Genomic DNA, 23198 nt, shown 5'->3' with positions numbered 1-23198 from the left:
AGAAAGGCCTATTTTTAACCCCTTGACTGTGGATTTCCTACAAGAAGACATCATCAAGCTATGGGAGTGGAACAAAAGTGGCTGCTACAATGCAATGATGAAAATGTAAAGTCCTGAACCTTGGAGGATATCCAGCACACCAATACCACATGGGAAACACTCCACTATCCACCACAGAGGCAGAGAAAGAACTGGGAGTATATCTTACCAGGCTACCAGTGAAGGGATATCAGCACACCAATACCACATGGGAAACACTCCACTATCCACCACAGAGGCAGAGAGAAAGACCTGGGAGTGTATGTTACCAGGCTACCAGTGAAGGGACATCCAGCACACCAATACCACATGGGAAACACTCCACTATCCACCACAGAGGCAGAGAAAGACCTGGGAGTGTATGTTACCAGGCTACCAGTGAAGGGATATCCAGCACACCAATACCACATGGGAAACACTCCACTATCCACCACAGAGACAAAGACCTGAGAGTGTATGTTACCAGGCTACCAGTGAAGGGATATCCAGCACACCAATACCACATGGGAAACACTCCACTATCCACCACAGAGGCAGAGAAAGACCTGGGAGTGTATGTTACCAGGCAACCAGTGAAGGAATATCCAGCACACCAATACCACATGGGAAACACTCCACTGTCCACCACAGAGGCAGAGAAAGACCTGGGAGTGTATGTTACCAGGCTACCAGTGAAGGGATATCCAGCACACCAATACCACATGAGAAACACTTCACTATCCACCACTGAGGCAGAGAAAGACCTGGGAGTGTATGTTACCAGGCTACCACTGAAGCGAAATCCAGCACACCAATACCACATGGGAAACACTCCACTATCCACCACAGAGGCAGGGAAAGCCCTGGGGTGTATGTTACCAGACTACCACTGAAGGGATATCCAGCACACCAATACCACATGGAAACACGCCAATATCCACCACAGAGGCAGAGAAAGACTTGGAAGTGTATGATACCAGGCTGACTGTGACGGGATATCCAGCACACCAATACCACATGGGAAACACTCCACTATCACCACAGAGGCAGAGAAAGACCTGGGAGTGTATGTTACCAGGCTACCAGTGAAGGGATATCCAGCACACCAATACCACATGGGAAACACTCCACTATCCACCACAGAGGCAGAGAAAGACCTGGGAGTGTATGTTACCAGGCTACCAGTGAAGGGATATCTAGCACACCAATACCACATGGGAAACACGCCAATATCCACCACAGAGGCAGAGAAAGACCTGGGAGTGTATGTTACCATGCTACCAGTGATGGGAGATCCTGCTCGCAATTACCTCCTGGGTATAACTCCACTATCCACCACAGAGGCAGAGAAAGACCTGGGAGTGTATGTTACCAGGCTACCAGTGAAGGGATATCCAACATACCAATACCACATGGGAAACACTCCACTATCCACCACAGAAGCAGAGAAAGACCTGGGATTATATGTTACCAGGCTACCAGTGAAGGGATATCCAGCATACCAATACCACATGGGAAACACTCCAATATCCACCTCAGAAGTAGAGAAAGACCTGGGAGTGTATGTTACCAGGCTACCAGTGAAGGGATATCCAGCACACCAATACCACATGAGAAATACTTCACTATCCACCACAGAGGCAGAGAAAGACCTTGGAGTGTATGTTACCAGGCTACCACTGAAGGGATATTCAGCACACCAATACCACATGGTAAACACTCCACTATCCACCACAGAGGCAGAGAAAGGCCTGGGAGTATAATTATGTTGCCAGGCTACCAATGAAGGCAAAATCCGTGCCAATTGCAGCGGATGGGTTAAGAAAAATATATCCATATAGCATTTTGATTTATTTATTTATTTATTTTTTTTTTTTACATGTGGCCTATAGCGCCGGTAGGCTAATCCATACTGGGACAGAAATGGACGCAAGTTGATAGATTCTGTTATGAAATGGGAAATAATACGTGAACTAATCTGTCCCTTCCCTGAATAGACACACATAAGCCAATGCCAAGGAAATAAAGACACTAGACCAGTGGCTCCCAAACTTTTCACATGATGCCCCTATTGATTTATAAGAAATCCTCCGCCCCCATCATTTGTTACTCCTTCAGTGTGTGTGTGTGTGTGTGTGTGTGTGTGTGTGTGTGTGTGTGTTTATTTCCGCGTGTGTGTGTGTTTATTTCTTGCAAAACTGCAATTTTGGCAGATGGAATCACGCCTCTCTCTTTACCTAGCTCACGCCCCCAAGGGCATGCCCCCAGATTGGGAACCACTGCACCAGACGATAGATTGTCATGAAATAGGGCAATGATATGTGGGGTCATCAGTACAGGTGTGGGGTCATCAGAGCAGGTGTAGGGTTGGCAGGCAGGTATTGGACCATAAAGGATTATTGTCAGGACAGGTGTGGGGCTGTCAGGGCAGGTGTGGGGCTCTCAGGGCAGGTGTGAGGATGTCAGGGCAGGTGTGAGGATGTCAGGGCAGGTGTGAGGATGTCGGGGCGGGTGTGTGGATGTAGGGCAGGTATGGGACCATCAAGGATTATTGTCCAGGACAGGTGTGGGGCTGTCATGGCAGGTGTGGGGCTCTCAGGGCAGGTGTGAGGATGTCAGGGCAGGTGTGTGTGAGGATGTCAGGGCAGGTGTGAGGATGTCAGGGCAGGTGTGAGGATGTAGGGCAGGTACGCTATTGTTGTTAGCCTTTTTGTTAGCTGTGTTTTTGTGTTTTTGATTAAGGCGCGAACTGTTATCTCACGTGAGGTCCGGTGTACCGTTGCCTGCTTTCTCCAGTTAATAGAAGTCGTGAGACAACACAATAGCCTTTTAGTTAAGTGATGTGGGTTATGTGTTGGCCGAGCGGAGCCGTTAAGTTCACTTTGAGTTCACTTAATTTACTCTCTCTCTCTCTGGTTGGTACAAATACCAAATGTATTTTAACTATATTAACAGTTGTACTACATAAGGTTTACAGCTTACGTGAGCGAGACGCACGAAATCAGAGACAGCCACACCCCTGCAGGGCGCGGGGCGGCAGAGCACCGCTCGCCTGCCCGTCACCCGTCTTCTCTCCCTTCTCCGACTCCGCGTTGTTCGCCCGTTTTATTTGCTTGTAGTTCGTCCGGAAGGGTGTGGGTTCAGGTTGATGACTGTTGATGAAAGTTATCATTTGCTGATCCTAGTGTCAGTTCATCACAGCTTCCCACGGCCAAAAGCACGACGTGTTGTTAGACATCCTGTTGTGCGACACCGACCGGGTGTCGCCACACGTACAGTCATACATACACATGTACATTATAATATACACATTACATCACTCGGTTCTCTAAAAGTCGCGACCTCGCGACTCACCTGACAACTTAAAACAGTGTACCTACCCATTACATTCGCACAATGTGTACTAATTAAACGAGGTCCTGTTATTGCATTAAAAAAATATATATACAAGTCAGAGCCCGCCTAACGATACAGCATCGGGAAATGCCAATGATAATAAAAATAATCATGGAAGTAACAAGAAATGGGCAAAGTACATACAGGGCGAGATAAACAGGGCTAGAGTCGTGGACATGGAAGCTCAGTACTATTCCGAGAAAACAAAATAATAGCTCGAAAAATTATTTACATGATACATCCTAGTAAAATTAAATTGACTAAACTGTCATTAGGGATACATGGTAATGGAGCTATTTGGAATAGTAAAAAGAAAAAGGAACAATCCTTGAAGAAGATCTGCTACACACGGAACCTTCGAGTCACACCTGGTCACAAAACTGTCGCAGAGAAACGCTCATCCGTTGCGTGACAATTAATTGCCAGTGTCGTTACCCTCGGCACGCCTTCGAGACGGGTGGGGTTTACAACAATAGATAAGGTTGTGTGAAAAGAGGTAATGTTATCCGTAGAGTCTCCTATTAATTACAATGTGATAACAAGGACAAGTCTGGAGAACCTTAGAAGCATCGGCAGTCAGCACCACTAACTCCTAATACTCCGTTTTACAGGTCTACAGTACTATAAAAGAAAATCCTGTCACTAAGTTGTGAAGTCACTGTTATAACAAATCTCACAGAAATATATAATTCCAGCATAATTGATTAAAGTAATTCCAGCATTAATAAACATCAAGTGAAAAAGAGTAATTTCCACCTATCCCTCGATCGTAACGAACGTGGATGACTGATATCTTTGACGCCAAAAATAATTCCCGTAACGGGTAACAGTGGTATGTCAAGTAAGGGTAAGTAAGACTTGTCTGCTTACTTTCAAAGCTTACAGATATTCACATGCTGGTTACGATAAAAAGTTAGGGACAGCATCTGCTCAAGTTAAGTCTGTTAGTGCAGAGAAAAAGTCTGTTTTAAGCAGAAGCACATGAGGTTCAAGGTTAAATTGTACCTATCCCTATGTTAGTCTACACCCTCGGTTATTACGGCTCCAATTGAATTAAGAAGACTGACTGCCTTGCATCAACTCAGCAATAAAAGAAAATAGTGGGTTAGAGTGAAAGTATTACTCAAACACTCCCCTTCTCGCATGAAAAGATGCAGGCAAAGCTTTGGAACCAAACATAAATTAGTAGATGCGAGGATGCAGGTTATAGTCATGGTGGAAAGATACACAAAGCAGCGTCAGGCTGAACCTCAAGCCGGCGCTAGTCTTTGGAGACGATCACCACGCACCATTCTGTGCGAAAAAAATCGTAAAGCTCAAATTTCCAACCACCAATTTATCTGACTATTTCTGCCTAAACCACGGGTAAAAGAACACACCAAGGAATTTTTGATTACCGCTGGTGACACCCAAAAAGGTTTAGGTCAGAGGGTCGCGAAGGCCCCCCTCCCCGACGAACGTGTCGACGGGAAACGAAGCTTCAAAAAGGACCCAAAATTATTTTAAATGCCATAAAAGTTGGCTGATAAAACCGTGTAGGTTGCCAGTGGGGCTGTAGTCAAGGAATACTGCACTCCTTCGAAGAGGAACTTTAAGGACAATCATGTACACAAGGAACTCTAGTAATAATCTAGCATTAGCTACAGAAATGGTTTCTCCATCTGTCTAGTTTCCCTGTTTAAAACACGAGATCAAATCAGTAGATAGCTTATAGGCGTCCACTTGCCTATTAAAAAGGCCTGGTTTCCACAGTGTCCACAGCAATATTTATACCCTTTACGAGGCTGTGTCATCTTCCCCAAATGTTTCAAGAAAAAGTGACCGAAACGCATCATAATCCTTCCGTTCAGTGAACGCGCTCCTGTTTATGAGGGCCCTGCGCCCGTTCCGGATCGACCTTCGAGCGGCTGAGAGATATTTTATCTCTCGGATTTGACACGAATGAAATGTCCATGACAATCTCACTTTGAAACAAGAAGTCCCTGGCCGAATAATCTGCCTCCTTGCTACCCTGCGAAAGGCCCAACTGCTGTTGCTGTTAGTGGGTGATTAGGGGCAGAAGCCATTGTGGGATTAGTAAGGTAAGTAAATACCTCTTGGTTGCTCATGCAGCGTAGAAGAAGGAGGAGGCACCCTTTGAAGACTGCTACAACTCCTTACATGAGAACAGATACCGTTATCCTTGTCGGCACTGTTCTTTCTCTCTACCCACCCCTCATACTCCTCGGTGAGAGCTTGTAACTGCGGGTCAGGTTTATCTGCCATTAAAAAGAGTTACTAGTAAAATGAGGAGTAAAATGGTAAAAGAAAAAAATATTGCTGCAAAAATAAGTAAAGTAATAATCATTCACCGCTAAGTATGTGCTCACTCCTCCCCTATGCTTTTAAAATGCATAATAAAAGAGGAAAAAGAATAATGAGTGAGGCTTAGCAAGACATAACTTCTCCACTGTGCAATAAAACACACAAAAGAAAGGAGAAAAGAAAATGAATGATTATACATAAAATGCGTAACCATGTTACTCAAGAAAAATATTAAACATCCACACGCCAGAAAAATCAACAGCTGAAAAATCTAATAGATTAGATACGCCCCCACACGCCTAAACACGTGAACATAATAATAGTAATTCACCTGAAATAATGTTCCAAGTGGTGTAATTACTGAAACCGTATGTAGTGTCAGCTAGAATGTGTTAAAAACCTTGAAGACAGCAACTCGATGCCCCACTACTCAGCACGCTCGCGTCCTTCGCCTCGCCGGTGGCAAGGGCAGGGCTGCAGGGGTGGCAGGGTCTGCTGTCCCCCGTCTGGTAGCGGTGGTGGGAGAGGCGGCGGGCAGACAATATACGCCCACCAGTCACCCTCAAAGGTCCGAGTTGCCTGGCGAAGATAAGTGCGCACCTACGACGAGCTGTGTCGTAGGAAGAAACAAATGCCTGGACACCTCCAAGGAAACTTGGTTGTGTGGAGGTGCGAGGCGGGGCGCGCGGGCTGTGTGGAGATGCGGGGCGGGGCGGGATGTGCTCTCGGGTGCGGCTGTGTGCTGACTCGACTCACTGGGGCAGGAAAAGCCGCGCGCTGATGTCAGCGAATGCTTGCTGTGTCCGATACCGTTCACTGCCCCCACACACTGTCACTGAAGCTACGTTTGAGAGAGAGATATAACAATTCGGAGTAGTTCGTAACCACGCTGCACATCATTTAAGTTAATAACTTTTGAGCGTTACTTTTTTTAACGTGGTTAACGACGAGGCGGCCACCAGCCACCATGCATTTTATGTTATGTTAGATTAGAGATAACACCGATAGAACACTTCGGAGAGGTCCGTAAACCGCTGTTCACCATTTTTGTTAGCCTTTTTGTTAGCTGTGTTTTTGTGTTTTTGATTAAGGCGCGAACTGTTATCTCACGTGAGGTCCGGTGTACCGTTGCCTGCTTTCTCCAGTTGATAGAAGTCGTGAGACAACACAATAGCCTTTTAGTTAAGTGATGTGGGTTATGTGTTGGCCGAGCGGAGCCGTTAAGTTCACTTTGAGTTCACTTAATTTACTCTCTCTCTCTCTCTCTGGTTGGTACAAATACCAAATGTATTTTAACTATATTAACAGTTGTACTACATAAGGTTTACAGTTTACGTGAGCGAGACGCACGAAATCAGAGACAGCCACACCCCTGCAGGGCGCGGGGCGGCAGAGCACCGCTCGCCTGCCCGTCACCCGTCTTCTCTCCCTTCTCCGACTCCGCGTTGTTCGCCCGTTTTATTTGCTTGTAGTTCGTCCGGAAGGGTGTGGGTTCAGGTTGATGACTGTTGATGAAAGTTATCATTTGCTGATCCTAGTGTCAGTTCATCACAGCTTCCCACGGCCAAAAGCACGACGTGTTGTTAGACATCCTGTTGTGCGACACCGACCGGGTGTCGCCACACGTACAGTCATACATACACATGTACATTATAATATACACATTACATTGTCATGGCGGGTGCGGGGCTCTCAGGGCAGGTGTGAGGATGTCAGGGCAGGTGTGAGGATGTCAGGGCAGGTGTGAGGATGTCAGGGCAGGTACGCGATTGTCATGGTGGGTGTGGGGCTCTCAGGGCAGGTGTGAGGATGTCAGGGCAGGTATGCTATTGTCATGGTGGGTGTGGGGCTCTCAGGGCAGGTGTGAGGATGTCAGGGCAGGTATGCTATTGTCATGGTGGGTGTGGGGCTCTCAGGGCAGGTGTGAGGATGTCAGGGCAGGTATGCTATTGTCATGGTGGGTGTGGGGCTCTCAGGGCAGGTGTGAGGATGTCAGGACAGGTGTGAGGATGTCAGGGCAGGTGTGAGGATGTCAGGGCAGGTACGCTATTGTCATGGCGGGTGTGAGGCCATCATGGCTGGTGTGGGACTGTCATGGCAGGTGTGGGACTGTCAGGGCAGGTGTTTGGCCATCATGGCAGGTGTGGGACTGTCATGGCAGGTGTGGGGCCGTCATGGCAGGTGTGGGACTGTCACGGCAGGTGTTGGGCCATCATGGCAGGTGTGGGACTGTCAGGGCAGGTGTGGGGCTGTCATAGCAGGTGTGGGACTGTCAAGATAGGTGTTGGGCCATCGTGGCAGGTGTGGGACTGTCAGGGCAGGTGTGGGGCTGTCATGGCAGGTGTGGGACTGTCAAGGCAGGTGTTAGCCATCATGGCTGGTGTGGGACTGTCAGAGCAGGTGTTGAGCCATCATGGCAGGTGTGGGACTCATGGCCGGTGTGTGGCAGTCTTGGCAGGTGTGGGCATGTCATGGCTGGTTTTTGTCTTTCATGGCAGGTGTGGGACTGTCAGGGCAGGTGTTGGGCCATCATGGCAGGTGTGGGACTGTCATGGAAGGTGTGGGGCCGTCATGGCAGGTGTGGGACTGTCAGGGCAGGTGTTGGGCCATCATGGCAGGTGTGGGACAGTCAGGGCAGGTGTGGGGCTGTCATGGCAGGTGTGGGACTGTCAGGGAAGGTGTGGGACTGTCAGGGCAGGTGTTGGGCCGTCATGGCAGGTGTGGGACTGTCATGGCAGGTGTGGGGCCGCCATGGCAGGTGTTGGACTGTCAGGGCAGGTGTTGGGCCATCATGGCAGGTGTGGGACTGTCAGGGCAGGTGTGGGGCTGTCATGGCATGTGTGGGACCGTCAGGGTAGGTGTTGGGCTGTCACGGCAGGTGTGGGACTGTCAGGGCAGGTGTTGGGCCGTCAAGGCAGGTGTGTGACTGTCAGGGCAGGTGTTGGGCCGTCACGGCAGGTGTGGGTCTGTCATGGCAGGTGCATGTTGGGCCGTCATGGCAGGTGTGGGACTGTCAGGGCAGGTGTTGGGCTGTCACGGCAGGTGTGGGACTGTCAGGGCAGGTGTGGGACTGTCATGGTAGGTGTTGTGCCATCATGGCAGGTGTGGGACTGTCATGGCAGGTGTGGGGCCGTCATGGCAGGTGTGGGACTGTCAGGGCAGGTGTTGGGCCATCATGGCAGGTGTGGGACAGTCAGGGCAGGTGTGAGGCTGTCATGGCAGGTGTGGGACTGTCAGTGTAGGTGTTGGGCCGTCATGGCAGGTGTGGGACTGTCATGGCAGGTGTGGGGACGTCATATGGCAGTTGTTGGACTGTCAGGGCAGGTGTTGGGCCATCATGGCAGGTGTGGGACTGTCAAGGCAGGTGTTGGGGTGTCATGGCAGGTGTGGGACTGTCAGGGCAGGTGTTGGGCCATCATGGCAGGTGTGGGACTGTCAGGGCAGGTGTGGGGCTGTCATAGCAGGTGTGGGACTGTCAAGATAGGTGTTGGGCCATCGTGGCAGGTGTGGGACTGTCAGGGCAGGTGTGGGGCTGTCATGGCAGGTGTGGGACTGTCAAGGCAGGTGTTATAATAGGCCATCATGGCTGGTGTGGGACTGTCAGAGCAGGTGTTGGGCCATCATGGCAGGTGTGGGACTGTCATGGCAGGTGTGGGACCGTCATGGCAGGTGTGGGACTGTCAGGGCAGGTGTTGGGCTGTCACGGCAGGTGTGGGACTGTCAGGGCAGGTGTTGGGCCATCATGGCAGGTGTGGGATTGTCATGGAAGGTGTGGGGCCGTCATGGCAGGTGTGGGACTGTCAGGGCAGGTGTTGGGCCATCATGGCAGGTGTGGGACAGTCAGGGCAGGTGTGGGGCTGTCATGGCAGGTGTGGGACTGTCAGGGAAGGTGTGGGACTGTCAGGGCAGGTGTTGGGCCGTCATGGCAGGTGTGGGACTGTCATGGCAGGTGTGGGGCCGTCATGGCAGGTGTTGGACTGTCAGGGCAGGTGTTGGGCCATCATGGCAGGTGTGGGACTGTCAGGGCAGGTGTGGGGCTGTCATGGCAGGTGTGGGACCGTCAGGGTAGGTGTTGGGCTGTCACGGCAGGTGTGGGACTGTCAGGGCAGGTGTTGGGCCGTCAAGGCAGGTGTGTGACTGTCAGGGCAGGTGTTGGGCCGTCACGGCAGGTGTGGGACTGTCATGGCAGGTGTTGGGCCGTCATGGCAGGTGTGGGACTGTCAGGGCAGTTGTTGGGCTGTCACGGCAGGTGTGGGACTGTCATGGCAGGTGTGGGACTGTCAGGGCAGGTGTGGGGCCGTCATGGCAGGTGTGGGACTGTCAGGGCAGGTGTTGGGCCATCATGGCAGGTGTGGGACAGTCAGCGACAGGTGTGGGGCTGTTATGGCAGGTGTGGGACTGTCAGGGTAGGTGTTGGGCCGTCATGGCAGGTGTAGGACTGTCATGGCAGGTGTGGGGACGTTATGGCAGGTGTTGGACTGTCAGGGCAGGTGTTGGGCCATCATGGCAGGTGTGGGACTGTCAGGGCAGGTGTTGGGGTGTCATGGCAGGTGTGGGACTGTCAGGGCAGGTGTTGGGCTGTCACGGCAGGTGTGGGACTGTAAGGGCAGGTGTTGGGCCGCCAAGGCAGGTGTGTGACTGTCAGGGCAGGTGTTGAGCCGTCATGGCAGGTGTGGGACTGTCAGGGCAGGTGTTGAGCCGTCATGGCAGGTGTGGGACTGTCAGGGCAGGTGTTGAGCCGTCATGGCAGGTGTGGGACTGTCAGGGCAGGTGTTGAGCCGTCATGGCAGGTGTGGGACTGTCAGGGCAGGTGTGGGGCCATCAGGGCAGGTGTGCGATCGTCAGGCCAAGTGTGGGGGCATCAGGGCAGGTGTTGGGGCGTCATGGCAGGTGTGGGACTGTCAGGGCAGGTGTTGGGCCGTCAGGGCAATAGAGCGGCAGCCCGGACCATTGAGATGCAACGAACGAGATACCAACTGTAACCCCTACTGGTATTTAGGATTAGACTTGTGAACTGTGAAACTGACCGTCTGCCGAAAATATATGGGTGGCTTACTTAACAAGCACCACTAATTGGTTGTTAGATGTTGGGTCTAGATCCAGTATATGAGATACCAGATGAAACTAATATATAATATATCTGTGGACTCTCCTGATTATAGAATGACCAGTGACAGACATATTGGAAGGTGGGTACCCCCTGACAGACACACTGAAAAGGGGGGTTAATTGGATCTAGATCCAACTTAGGAGATACCAAGTAAAATTTACACTACAATAGCACTGCACATCCTAGAGTACTGTGGTGGTAATGACAGACATTTTAGTGGGTGGTTACCCCCTGACGGACGCCCCACAACGAGTGGGGAGGGGGAGACAGGATCTAGATTCAACTTAGGAGATACCAAGTAAAATTTACACTACAATAGCACTGCACGCACATCCTAGAGTACTGTGGTGGTAATGACAGACATTTTAGTGGTGGTTACCCCCTGACAGACACACCCCAACAGGTGGGGAGAGGGAAGGACAAGACCTGATAATTACTGTATAGCCTACGTATAGTATAGGGCCTATTGAACAGTATTATACATTATCGTGATACATTATTAAATAATTTCTTTACAGTCTATATCTTTTGTATTTATTCTATAAAAATATTATTTGGTTAGTTCATATAAATAGCATTCATCTGTAGGTCTATAATAATTCGGTTATATTATTATTTTGTAAAGCAAGCAACTGACTTCAGTTACAGTACTCGCTTGATCTTTGTTTACGAGATGAACGTTGATATACCGGTGGCTGGAAGACTGGCACTGAAAGCAGCATGTAAGTTCTTATCATTATTAGATTAATTGATGTAAAATGTCTATGTACATAACGTTTGTTAAATAAAGAGTAATACGATGGTTGCTACACTCAAGTCAGCTGCAGGAGTAAGAGATGTGTTTGCAACTTTGCACGTATAATCCAGGTTGCTTCTCATCAGACTACTACCTTGGACCTGAGACACATTCTGTCATTCCCAGTGACAGAAGTTCCCTTTCACTGGCACACAGCGATGGATCCCCCCTAAAAACCGAAAAGTCAGCCTTACTACGATTAGTGGAAAAGCATCCAGACAGCTCATTATCAACTGCGAGTCACCATAATGTGGCAGCAACCATTATCGACGGAGGCTTATTATTCCATACAATCTTGCAGCAGACAATTGGATCTTATGGAGCAATAGCAAGGGAACTTTTGATAAAAATCTGCTCTTTTCCAGGAAACCAAATTCATGTTCTCTTTGATAAGTACATCAACCCGTCACTTAAAGATAATGAAAGGAAATTAAGAGGGGCAGATAATATTACTAGATTTACAATCACCGGACCAGAACAAATTCCACGACAAAGAGGCTCCCAGCTCTTGACAAATGGAAATTTCAAAGATGAACTAGCAAAATTCCTTCTCGTGGAATGGTGTAAGGATCACTATGGTCCAATCATTGGACGTAAGGTTCTAGTAGTGTCACATGGTGGTTATTGCAAGTATTCCTTTAATAGTGAACAAGAGTATATGATCACTGACCAACCAGAAAATCTCCAAGGTCATCATGAGGAGGCAGATACTTTGGTTGCTCTTCATGTATCCAAAGTGCATGGGAATATAATTGTTAGAGCTTCGGATACTGACATTGTAGTAATTCTGTTAGGTTTACTGGGAAAGATGAGTGAAGAAGAGCAAGAAACACGAAGTATTCTGCTGGACTGCGGATATGGAAACAATCGCAGATATATCAACATCAACGAGCTGTTTCATGTTCTGGAATTAAAAGAGCTGGAATATCAGCCGCATTACCAGCATTCCACGCCTTCACTGGCTCAGATGTCACAGCAGCATTTTACAGGAAAGGAAAAATAAGACCATTTAACGTCATGGCAAACGATGAAACAGGAAAATTTGTAAAAGCTTTCCAGGAACTCTCATCCACTTAGGATCCAGACATAGAGACTTTGTCTTCCTTTGTATGTGCTCTATATGGCCATCCACACCTTAGTGACCTTACTGAAGCCAGGTATGTCATGTTCAATAAAATGACTGGATCTGTTAACCAAAGAAATCCTCTAGCGAATGTGAAGCGTATTAACTGTGCACTCCTGCCACCTTGTACCGCAACTCTCAAAAAGAAAATTCAACGTGCTCAGTATCTTAGCATTCTTTGGCACCGAGCTGATAAGCAAAATCCCAGTGACGGATTAGACCCAACTCAATTTGGATGGAAGAAAGATGAGAAAGCTTTTATTCCGGAATGGTTTGATGGAAGCTCTGTGCCAATGGTCCTCATCCAGAACACTACTAATGTGGCAGAAACTGATACCTGCTCTGATGATATTGATCATGATGAAAGTGATGACCAATGGACAGATGATGAAAGTGCAAGTGATGAAGACACATATTAAATACAGATATTTGTCAAGGCAATGTGTTTTTGCAGATTTGTATCATTATGATGTCGTAATAATAGAAGCATAAATACATCATGAACATTATTGGTTTTAATGCGTTATTTGTATTTATTCACTTATTTATTTATTTATTTATTTATTTATTTTATTTTTACAAATCAGTGGACAGTAATAACTGTTAATGAAATCTGTTTGTTATATGTTAATCTGAGGTAAAAGTATATGACTATATTTTTTGTGATAAATATATATGGACATACCGGTTGCATACCTTTAATGATATTGTGCACATATTTATTTGTGTAAAACGTTCGTTTGATTTTCTAAAAGGGTTCTTTATTAAATGCTACGGATTTCTTATTTTCCTATATGTTCATTCGTAATATATTGGAAATGTACCATTAAGTTGGTATATAGTGTTATGAATAAATGCAGTTTATTATTCCCATTTTTATGTGAAAGTGAGACAAACAATCCTGAAATGGAGACATTTATTTGGTATATACTGTTATGAATAATTATATACTGTTTATTCTTCCTGTTTTTATGTTAAAGTGAGACAAACTTGAAATGCAGACATTTATTAAGGCACTTTGTTTTATAAATTTTTTACCATGGTTAAAATATGAGATTATACTCGTACAGGTAAATATGAACAGACTGTTTTCATGAGTGATTTGTATTTATTTTCAAACAGAGTTGGTCAGTAAGTGTTAAGGAAATGTATTTGTCCTATTAGTTATATCAGTGGGTAAGGCATATGACATTAATACCTTCATGTACGTTAAACCTGCAGTAAACGTATATAGCAATACTTGTATCGATATATGCTCAAAAAAGATATGTTGGGTTTTTGTTTTGTTTGTTTGTTTTTCTTTTCTTTTTCAAAAGCAATTTCATTAAATGTTACGGATGTATGATTCTTCCCAATTCAAATCTCTGGCAATACAACTGTACTTGTAAGTACGCACATAACGTACAAATAATTTTATTAGTGATATTTGTTTTAGACAATCATGGGGCTATAGTTAGTACTTGGATGTAAGGCATATTTCGTTAATAGTGATTATATCTTGTGAGTTTTCTTGCCTGGTGGAGACATACATCAGAGATAATATGTTCGAAGTCACTGAACCTGGTATAGCCTATGTGTATAATAAATCAAATGAAATGTCTGTCAGGGGGTAACCACCCACTAAAATGTCTGTCATTACCACCACAGTACTCTAGGATGTGCAGTGCTATTGTAGTGTAAATTTTACTTGGTATCTCCTAAGTTGAATCTAGATCCTGTCTCCCCCTCCCCACTCGTTGTGGGGCGTCTGTCAGGGGGTAACCACCCACTAAAATGTCTGTCATTACCACCACAGTACTCTAGGATGTGCAGTGCTATTGTAGTGTAAATTTTACTTGGTATCTCCTAAGTTGGATCTAGATCCAATTAACCCCCCTTTTCAGTGTGTCTGTCAGGGGGTACCCACCTTCCAATATGTCTGTCACTGGTCATTCTATAATCAGGAGAGTCCACAGATATATTATATATTAGTTTCATCTGGTATCTCATATACTGGATCTAGACCCAACATCTAACAACCAATTAGTGGTGCTTGTTAAGTAAGCCACCCATATATTTTCGGCAGACGGTCAGTTTCACAGTTCACAAGTCTAATCCTAAATACCAGTAGGGGTTACAGTTGGTATCTCGTTCGTTGCATCTCAATGGTCCGGGCTGCGGGTCTACAAGTGTGCGATCGTCAGGGCAGCTAGGTGTGGGGCCATCACGGCAGGTGTGCGATCGTCGGGGCAGGTGTGCGATCGTCAGGGCAGGTGTGGGGACGTCAGGGTAGGTATGGGGCCATCAGAGCAGGTGTGGGGCCATCAGGGCAGGTGTGGGGCCATCAGGGCAAATATACGAGTCAGGGCAGGTGTGCAATCGTCAGGGCAGGTGTGGGGCCGTTAGGGCAGGTGTGGGGCCATCAGGGCGAGTGTGTGGCCATCAGGGCAGGTGTGATCTTCAGGGCAGGTGTGGGGCATCAGAGCAAGTGTGGGGCCATCAGGGCAAGTGTGTGATCGTCAGGGCAGGTGTGGGGCATCAGAGCAAGAGTGGGGCCATCAGGGCAGGTGTGATCGTCAGGGCATCAGGGCAAGTGTGGGGCCATCAGGGCAGGTGTGCGATCGTCAGGGCAGGTGTGGGGCCATCAGGGCAGGTGTGGGACTGTCAGAGCAGGTGTTTGGCCATCATGGCAGGTGTAGGACTGTCATGGCAGGTGTGGAGCCGTCATGGCAGGTGTGGGACTGTCACGGCAGGTTTTGGGCCATCATGGCAGGTGTGGGACTGTCAGGGCAGGTTTGGGGCTGTCATAGCAGGTGTGGGACTGTCAAGACAGGTGCTGGGCCATCATGGCAGGTGTGGGACTCAGGGCAGGTGTGGGGCTGTCATGGCAGGTGTGGGACTGTCAAGGCAGGTGTTGGGCCATCATGGCTGGTGTGGGACTGTCAGAGCAGGTGTTGGGCCATCATGGCAGGTGTGGGACTGTCATGGCAGGTGTGGGGCCGTCATGGCAGGTGTGGGACTGTCAGGGCAGGTGTTGGGCTGTCACGGCAGGTGTGGGACTGTCAGGGCAGGTGTGGGACTGTCAGGGCAGGTGTTGGGCCATCATGGCAGGTGTGGGACTGTCATGGAAGGTGTGGGGCCGTCATGGCAGGTGTGGGACTGTCAGGGCAGGTGTTGGGCCATCATGGCAGGTGTGGGACAGTCAGGGCAGGTGTGGGGTTGTCATGGCAGGTGTGGGACTGTCAGGGAAGGTGTGGGACTGCCAGGGCAGGTGTTGGGCCGTCATGGCAGGTGTGGGACTGTCATGGCAGGTGTGGGGCCGTCATATCAGGTGTTGGACTGTCAGGGCAGGTGTTGGGCCATCTACATGTTCTTGTATGATCTAAAATATACTGTAACATTCTAGACTGTACTGTTCTGGATATATATAGGAGAAGAGGGCGAGAGTGTCCCAGTCATAGTAAGCTAGTGGTAAGTGAAGAGTCAGAGTGAAGTGTAGGGTAGGTTCTGGACGAACCGTACATATGGATGTACCGTACAAAAGCTCTCAAGACCACATATATTATTTTAAGCTAGTTAACGTCTAAAGAGTGAAAGAGAAAACGGAGTCACAGCTCCGTCCCTCCATTTGAGCGCGGCAACCAACAGCGCATGAATGAGGTGAGTTTTTCGGTTTTTCGCATTCCTGATGTAATATTTTGCCTCTAAATTATGGTTTGTGGTGCTTATGAATATGCTATGGGGGGCTATGGGGGCTAAGCCCCCCCAAACCAAGGACTCAGCCCCCCCAAAAATACTTCTACCCTCAAAAATTAATATTTCTCTAGTTTTAGCCCACTTGGGCCACTTTACATGTCAAAGCATAACCTTATTTTCGGGTTTAAAAAAAATTGGTTTCACTTAGATATTGAAATATGTTTCCTGACAGATCTCCATATTTGTATGCTCTATTATACAGATATTCTATTTTATTCATTATTCTATAGAATCATCGGTACCTCTGCTGAACCATCCCTGCATCAGAGCATTAAATAAACAAAATAGTTACCTCTCATTTTTTATTAGTAAGACTCGTTTTCTTTTATGGCATGCAGTCGTCAGTCGAGTCCATGCTTCGCTTCAGTGTTGACGTGTTTATCACAGGAAGGGGATAGTCTCCCGGATAGATGGACAGTCATCTCGAACTTTAAGGTAAAAGACGTATTAAACTTAATGTTTCTAACGTTAGGTAATAGGCCTACAAGAGAAAAACTGCCGCTGTCTGTAATATGGCTAAAAAACAAGCAGGCTTGCAATGACATGCCACTGTCAGCTCGATCCTAGGTTAAGCGAATAAGTTTTCAGTATTCTGTAGGCAGGGGCGGATCCAGGGGGGGCCAGTGCCGGGGCCATGGCCCCCCCCAAACGCTCTGAGAGTATGTTTTGGCCCCCCCCAAAGAAATTCGGAACCCAGTCACCAGTGCTACCAGCGCTTGAAAAATTTTTCAAGATCTTGAAATATTTACCCTATTCTTGAAAGCTTGAAAAAAGTTAAAATTAAAATCTTGAAAAATCTACAGTGACTACATAAAAGTCGCATAAAATGAGAGAGAGAGAGAGAGAGAGGATCAGGTGATGTCCAGCTGACGCGTACAAGTACAATACACGTCCCACGGTCCCACACAGGCCACGCCGCCACAGTGGCAGACAGTATTGACAGACTAGTCCTTCCGCTAGTGCCTTTGTTTTGCTTCGCTGGTCACTGGTGAGTGTATCTAGTGAATTGAAACTTAAAGAGTTTGTTAAATCGTTATTGATATATTTCCACCCTATGTCATGGTGTATTATTCACTTAAAGAATATTATTTGTCCCACGAGAACACAATGAAAGTTTCATTGTGTTCTCGTGGGACAAATGTCATTCGAGGGAGGAGGGTGTGTCAGTAAGGTGCGTGTAGCCTATGTCTGTATGTCTGTACTGTGTGTGTGTGTGTGTGTGTGTGTGTGTGTGTGTGTGTGTGTGTCAGTAAGGTGCGTGTAGCCTATGTCTGTATGTCTGTACTGTGTGTGTGTGTGTGTGTGTGTGTGTGTGTGTGTGTGTGTCAGTAAGGTGCGTGTAGCCTATGTCTGTATGTCTGTACTATGTGTGTGTGTGTGTGTGTGTGTGTGTGTGTGTGTCAGTAAGGTGCGTGTAGCCTATGTCTGTATGTCTGTACTATGTGTGTGTGTGTGTGTGTGTGTGTGTGTGTGTGTGTGTGTGTGTGTAGCCTATGCCTGTATGTCTGTACTGTGTGTGTGTGTGTGTGTGTGTGTGTGTGTGTGTGTCAGTAATTGGTGTGTGTAGCCTATGCTGGTTGGGCTCGCTGCGCTCGACGCCCATCATTACCTAGGGCTAAAGCCCCCAAATTTTTTCCTGGTGACGCCACTGGTGTGAAGGTTAGGTATTGTACACCTAAATATGACTATATGTGATGATATGACGAGGTTTTAGTGATGTAGTACACCACGTGTATCGGTAAAGTTTGTTTTCATTTAAATGGCTGCCTGTGGATGTTTCGTACAGCTTGGCTTTTAAGTGTACGGAGTCTCCACATGTAAACAAAGATATTTATGCTGTTTGTGTGTTGAACTTTATTTGAAAATTGACAGATAGGCTACAGCAATATAGTCTAGGATAGCATAAGGTATCTCATATGAAATTTAAAGATTCTGTTGCTTATCTAAATATTGTTTTCATTGTAATTGTTTTGTTGTTGTGTCCAGTTCAAGAATGGTGAAGGACACACTTGAATATAATAATGTATAGTATAGATATATGCCTTGTGACCTTTATTTATGTTATTTATTTCAGATTGAGCCAGGATGCCACGCAAGTTCATTCCCAAGAACCTCCGGGAGACAGACCGGACCAACCTCGAACTGGCATTCAACTACAGGATTGAGCACAACACCAGCATACGGAGGGCAGCTCGGGAGTTTGGTGTCAAGGTTATGACTCTGCAGGATGCCTTCACAAGGAGCAAAGCCAAATCTGATGGGCACACCTTTGTAATTCCCAAGAAAATTTTAACAAGATTTTCAACAAGAATCAGGAGGAAATGCTGTGCAAATATGCCATACATGTGGCAAGACTGTTCTATGGGATGACTCACAAGGAATTTCGCCGACTTGCATATGAGTATGCTTGTGAGGTGAAGCCTGACCAGGTGAAGGTGTCCTCTTTCCTCCGGTGCCAGCACCCACTCCTAGGCTCCAGCGTTTCATCAGGTTTCCCTACTCTCTTCTTTCATATAATATCAAGTAGGCATTTTTGTTTGTTTTAAGCCTTGTAAGCTTTTTAAGGCAAAGAAGATAATGTAACCATATTTTTTCTCAACTTTTTGTGTAATAAAGGAAGATTAAAATTAAATCGCATTCTTTATTTCAACATATTTATCTTTTTATGTTGCAAATCATTTAAAATCAACATTGGGGTCTATTTTAACGGAATCTGGTGGCAAATTACAAATTTATTTAATTGTCTATTTTTTACAATTTTTTTGTTTGAGGCCTCATACGTGTACGGATCGTCCATACCTGTGGACGATCCGTACACTTCGAGATATTATTTTTAAGGCTTCATTTCACCAACTTATATTGTGGTAAAAAAACTGTGCTTACGAGAGAATATGGCGCAATGATTGTACTTTATAGTGATCACTTCAAATTTAGGTTAATTCACTAAAAAAATTTTTTATGAATAAAAAAAAAAAAACTACGGTTCGTCCAGAACCTACCCTACTACTAGGGAAGAATATTAAACTACAGAAGCTGTGCGAAGTGTTTACATATCTCCCTCCCACGGAGTCTCCTGACGGCGACACGGAACCCAAGTAACACGTCCGGCATAACAATATGTTAGAAGGAGCTGATCATCAACTGAGTGAGCCTTACGTACGGAAGCCAAACTGATTAGAATCTAATAAGTTATTATTCACGAGAAAAGATGCCTTGGGTACCTGGCTATACAGTAACCAGCAGATAACATTATTTCGTCTGATGTGGAAATATATTTACAATTTGTATCGTTTGTGGTCCAATGTAGCGTGTTTGAGGCTCGTGCGTGTAGCGGAAAGTTCCAGTTGGCAACACTGCCAGGTGACAACAACAACACGCGCCGAGGCCCGAGCAGCATCCCTTCTGGCCCTGCCCAACCAGCCCCCTAAAACACCCCAGAAGAAGAAGACGACGAAGGCTCCACACCCACGGGCCAGCGCTGGGGACCTGCTGGCCAGCGACACCCTCAGCCCCAACACTGCCAGGACAACACCTCCACCACCGCCGCCGGGAAGTCTTAACCTTCTCATGCAGCAGAAGTAGGTAAGCTTCTCCTTGACAGAGTGGAATCAAAGGCTCTTCGTTTCATCATCTCTCCTCCTCATACTGATAGTCTTCTACCTCTCAAATTCCGCCGCCATGTTGGCTCTCTTTCTATCTTCTATCGATATTTTCATGCTGACTGCTCTTCTGAAATTGCTAACTGCATGCCTCCCCTCCTCCCGGCCCCGCTGCACAAGACTTTCTACTCATGCTCATCCCTATACTGTCCAAACCCATTATGCAAGAGTTAACCAGCATCTTCACTCTTTCATCCCTCACGCTGGTAAACTCTGGAACAATCTTCCTTCATTCCTTCACTTGAGACCTGATATCACCTCTAATTTCCTCCTTCAGATTCTTGACATCACTCTTGATCTCCTCTAAGGCCTCAGTGGTTTTAGTTTCCAGGGCATCCATACGTCTTTCTACTTTATCCTGTCTCTTGGATGTGTTGGTTACTTGTTTGAACAATTTCCCGCAACAATATCGCATTTGGTACAATACCAGTGAATCTTACTTACTTGATTGCTGCTCAGGAAATTATACACTGCCTCAGTGACCTCCTCACACTTTATGTGGTGCCACATTTCACATAGTTCACAGCCTAGAGCCTTGTCTTCCTCACCAACCTTAACCTTACAGACTGGGCATGTGTCTGTTTGTTTATCTGCGTCGCTATCGTCTGCCCCTGTCAGCTGATCATCCCCGCCCCCAGCCGCAAGGCTTGTTTTGCCAGATCCAACAGTATCCTTGGTTTTTGTACCTGCCTGCTTACTAGACGGATTATTCTTGGAACGATTCATTCTTCTGGCAATATTACTATTGGAGAATTCCTTCACTTTTACAGAGCTCTCACGGGCACGTCCACCCTCGACCACGACCACGGACCCTAGGCCGCTGGTGTGTGGAGGAAAAGACAACAAGGAAAGAACGAGGACAACAACAACACACTCAGCTTCCGCAAAGGTTGGGGCCGCCTCATCTGCAGGGCTGGACAGCAGCATGAGTGGCCAGGACAAGCAGGAGCAGACTGCTGCAGGAGGCAGGAGGGTCAGTGGTCACCAGATGAAGCAACTGGCTGCTGGCAACTCCAGCAACAAAGGAGAGAGGAAGTTTGTGTGTCTGGAGTGTGGAAAAGAATTAACCACAAGGCATGGCCTCAGATATCACACCCTTACACACACTGGTGTGAAGAACTATGAATGTAAGGAATGTGGGAAACAATTCATCCAGAAGAGTACCCTTGATAGACACACCCTTACACACACTGGTGTGAAGAACTATGAATGTAAGGAATGTGGGAAACAATTCATCCAGAAGAGTCACCTTGATACACACACCCTTACACACACTGGTGTGAAGAACTATGAATGTAAGGAATGTGGGAAACAATTCATCCAGAAGAGTACCCTTGATACACACACCCTTACACACACTGGTGTGAAGAACTATGAATGTAAGGAATGTGGGAAACAGTTCATCCAGAAGAGTCACCTTGATACACACACCCTTACACACACTGGTGTGAAGAACTATGAATGTAAGGAATGTGGAAAAAAATTCAACCGGAAGGGTACCCTTGATAGACACACCCTTACACACACTGGTGTGAAGAACTATGAATGTAAGGAATGTGGGAAAAAATTCATCCTGAAGGGTAACCTTGATAGACACACCCTTACACACACTGGTGTGAAGAACTATGAATGTAAGGAATGTGGGAAACTATTCACCCTGAAGGGTAACCTTGATACACACACCCTTACACACACTGGTGTGAAGAACTATGAATGTAAGGAATGTGGGAAAAAATTCATCCGGAAGAGTCATCTTGATACACACACCCTTACACACACTGGTGTAAAAAGTCATGAGTGTGAAGAGTGCGGGAAGAGGTTCAGTGTGAAGCAGGAACTCAATCGACATGTCTTCAGGCACTATGGCCTTAGAGAGTTCAAGTGTGATGTTTGTGGAAAGCTCTTTAAGACAAAGAGAGACATTGCCAGGCACATGAAGATCCACTTCTGAAGTGTGTCTGCCTACAGTAGTTATAGTGACCAAGGTAGGGAAGGGGATGGGAGGGAGAGGAAGGGAAGGCTGCAGTAGGGAAGGGAAGGCTAGCCCAAGAACGGGAAGGGAAGGAAAGGGAAGGAAATCCCAAGGAAGGAAAAGGGAGAGTAATGTGGTGTGGCTGGGTGTGGTGTGGTGTGGTGTGTGGTGCGGCTGGGTATGGTGTGGTGTGGTGTGTGCTGTGGCTGGGTATGGTGTGTTGTGGTGCTGGGTGTGGGGTGGTGTGGTGTGTGGTGAGGCTGGGTGTGGTGTGTGGTGCGGCTGGGTGTGGTGTGGTGTGGTGGGGCTGGGTATGGTGTGGTGTGGTGTGGTGTGTGGTGCGGCTGGGTTTGGTGTGTGGTGCGGCTGGGTATGGTGTGGTGTGGTGTGTCGTGTGGCTGGGTGTGGTGTGTGGTGCAGCTGGGTTTGGTGTGGTGTGTGGTGCGGCTGGGTATGGTGTGGTGTGGTGTGTGGTGTGGCTGGGTATGGTGTGGTGTGGTGCGGCTGGGTGTGGTGTGATGTGGCAGGATTTGACTCAGCGACTTTTTACCTCGCTGTTGGTGGTGTTTGCAGAAGGACAAGCAGGACCCGGACGGTGACATCATTATGAGGCTTGAGTACGGTCTACTGAACTCCTCGTCCCTGGAGCTGATTGGTGAGTTGGCGACCCTGTTTTTTCTTTGTTCGCATGTCTCTCTGTCTCTATCTCTGGTTGTGGCTTTTAATTGATGGGTCTGTCTATGTCTGTGTCTCTGGATGTTTTATTTGCTTCTCATTTTCTCTCTCTCTGTCTGGGTCTCTCTTTGTCTCTGTCTGTCTCTGTTTTTCTCTCATTTTCTCTCCCTGTGTGTCTCTGTCTCTCTGGATGTTTTATTTGCTTCTCATTTTCTCTGTCTGTCTCTCTGTGTCTTTGTCTGTCTCTGTCTCTCTCTGGATTTCTGTAGCTTTTCGTGATGGTTGTTTTTTTCTGTTTTTATTTTCTCTGTGTCTGTCTATGTCTTTGTCTGTCTCTGTTTTTCTGTGTCTGTCTGTGTCTCTGTGTCTGTCTGTGTCTCTGTGTCTGTCTATGTCTTTGTCTGTCTCTG

At 47.1% G+C, this 23198-nt stretch overlaps 1 protein-coding gene and 1 long non-coding RNA gene across 15 annotated transcripts in view; one reads left to right on the top strand and one right to left on the bottom strand.

Moving 5' to 3' along the window:
* The first annotated feature begins 19821 nt into the window (after positions 1–19821).
* Positions 19822–23198, top strand: part of LOC126984783 (zinc finger protein OZF-like) — a 188142-nt gene continuing 184765 nt past the window's right edge. For 6 of the 12 annotated variants that reach the window (XR_007737772.1, XR_007737755.1, XR_007737756.1 and 3 more), the window contains exons 1-2: positions 19827–20064; positions 20912–21030. Coding sequence is in view for 1 of the 12 variants with exons in the window: in XM_050838884.1 (XP_050694841.1) it covers positions 21067–22092 (1026 nt within the window). In the remaining 11 variants the exon portion in view is untranslated. Of the gene's footprint in view, positions 20065–20911; positions 21031–21066; positions 22127–23198 lie in introns of those variants that run through there. The other 6 variants (XR_007737762.1, XR_007737759.1, XR_007737749.1 and 3 more) reach the window with 4 other exon arrangements.
* Positions 21643–23198, bottom strand: part of LOC126984792 (uncharacterized) — a 38183-nt gene continuing 36627 nt past the window's right edge. For 2 of the 3 annotated variants that reach the window (XR_007737806.1, XR_007737807.1), the window contains exon 3: positions 21643–21726. This is a non-coding gene — a long non-coding RNA (uncharacterized LOC126984792). Of the gene's footprint in view, positions 21811–23198 lie in introns of all 3 variants that reach the window. The other variant, XR_007737805.1, reaches the window with a different exon arrangement.

The sequence above is a fragment of the Eriocheir sinensis genome, chromosome 57 (assembly GCF_024679095.1).
Source record: "Eriocheir sinensis breed Jianghai 21 chromosome 57, ASM2467909v1, whole genome shotgun sequence".
Taxonomy (NCBI): Eukaryota; Metazoa; Arthropoda; class Malacostraca; order Decapoda; family Varunidae; genus Eriocheir; species Eriocheir sinensis.
This window is presented reverse-complemented; position numbering and strand designations above follow the sequence as displayed.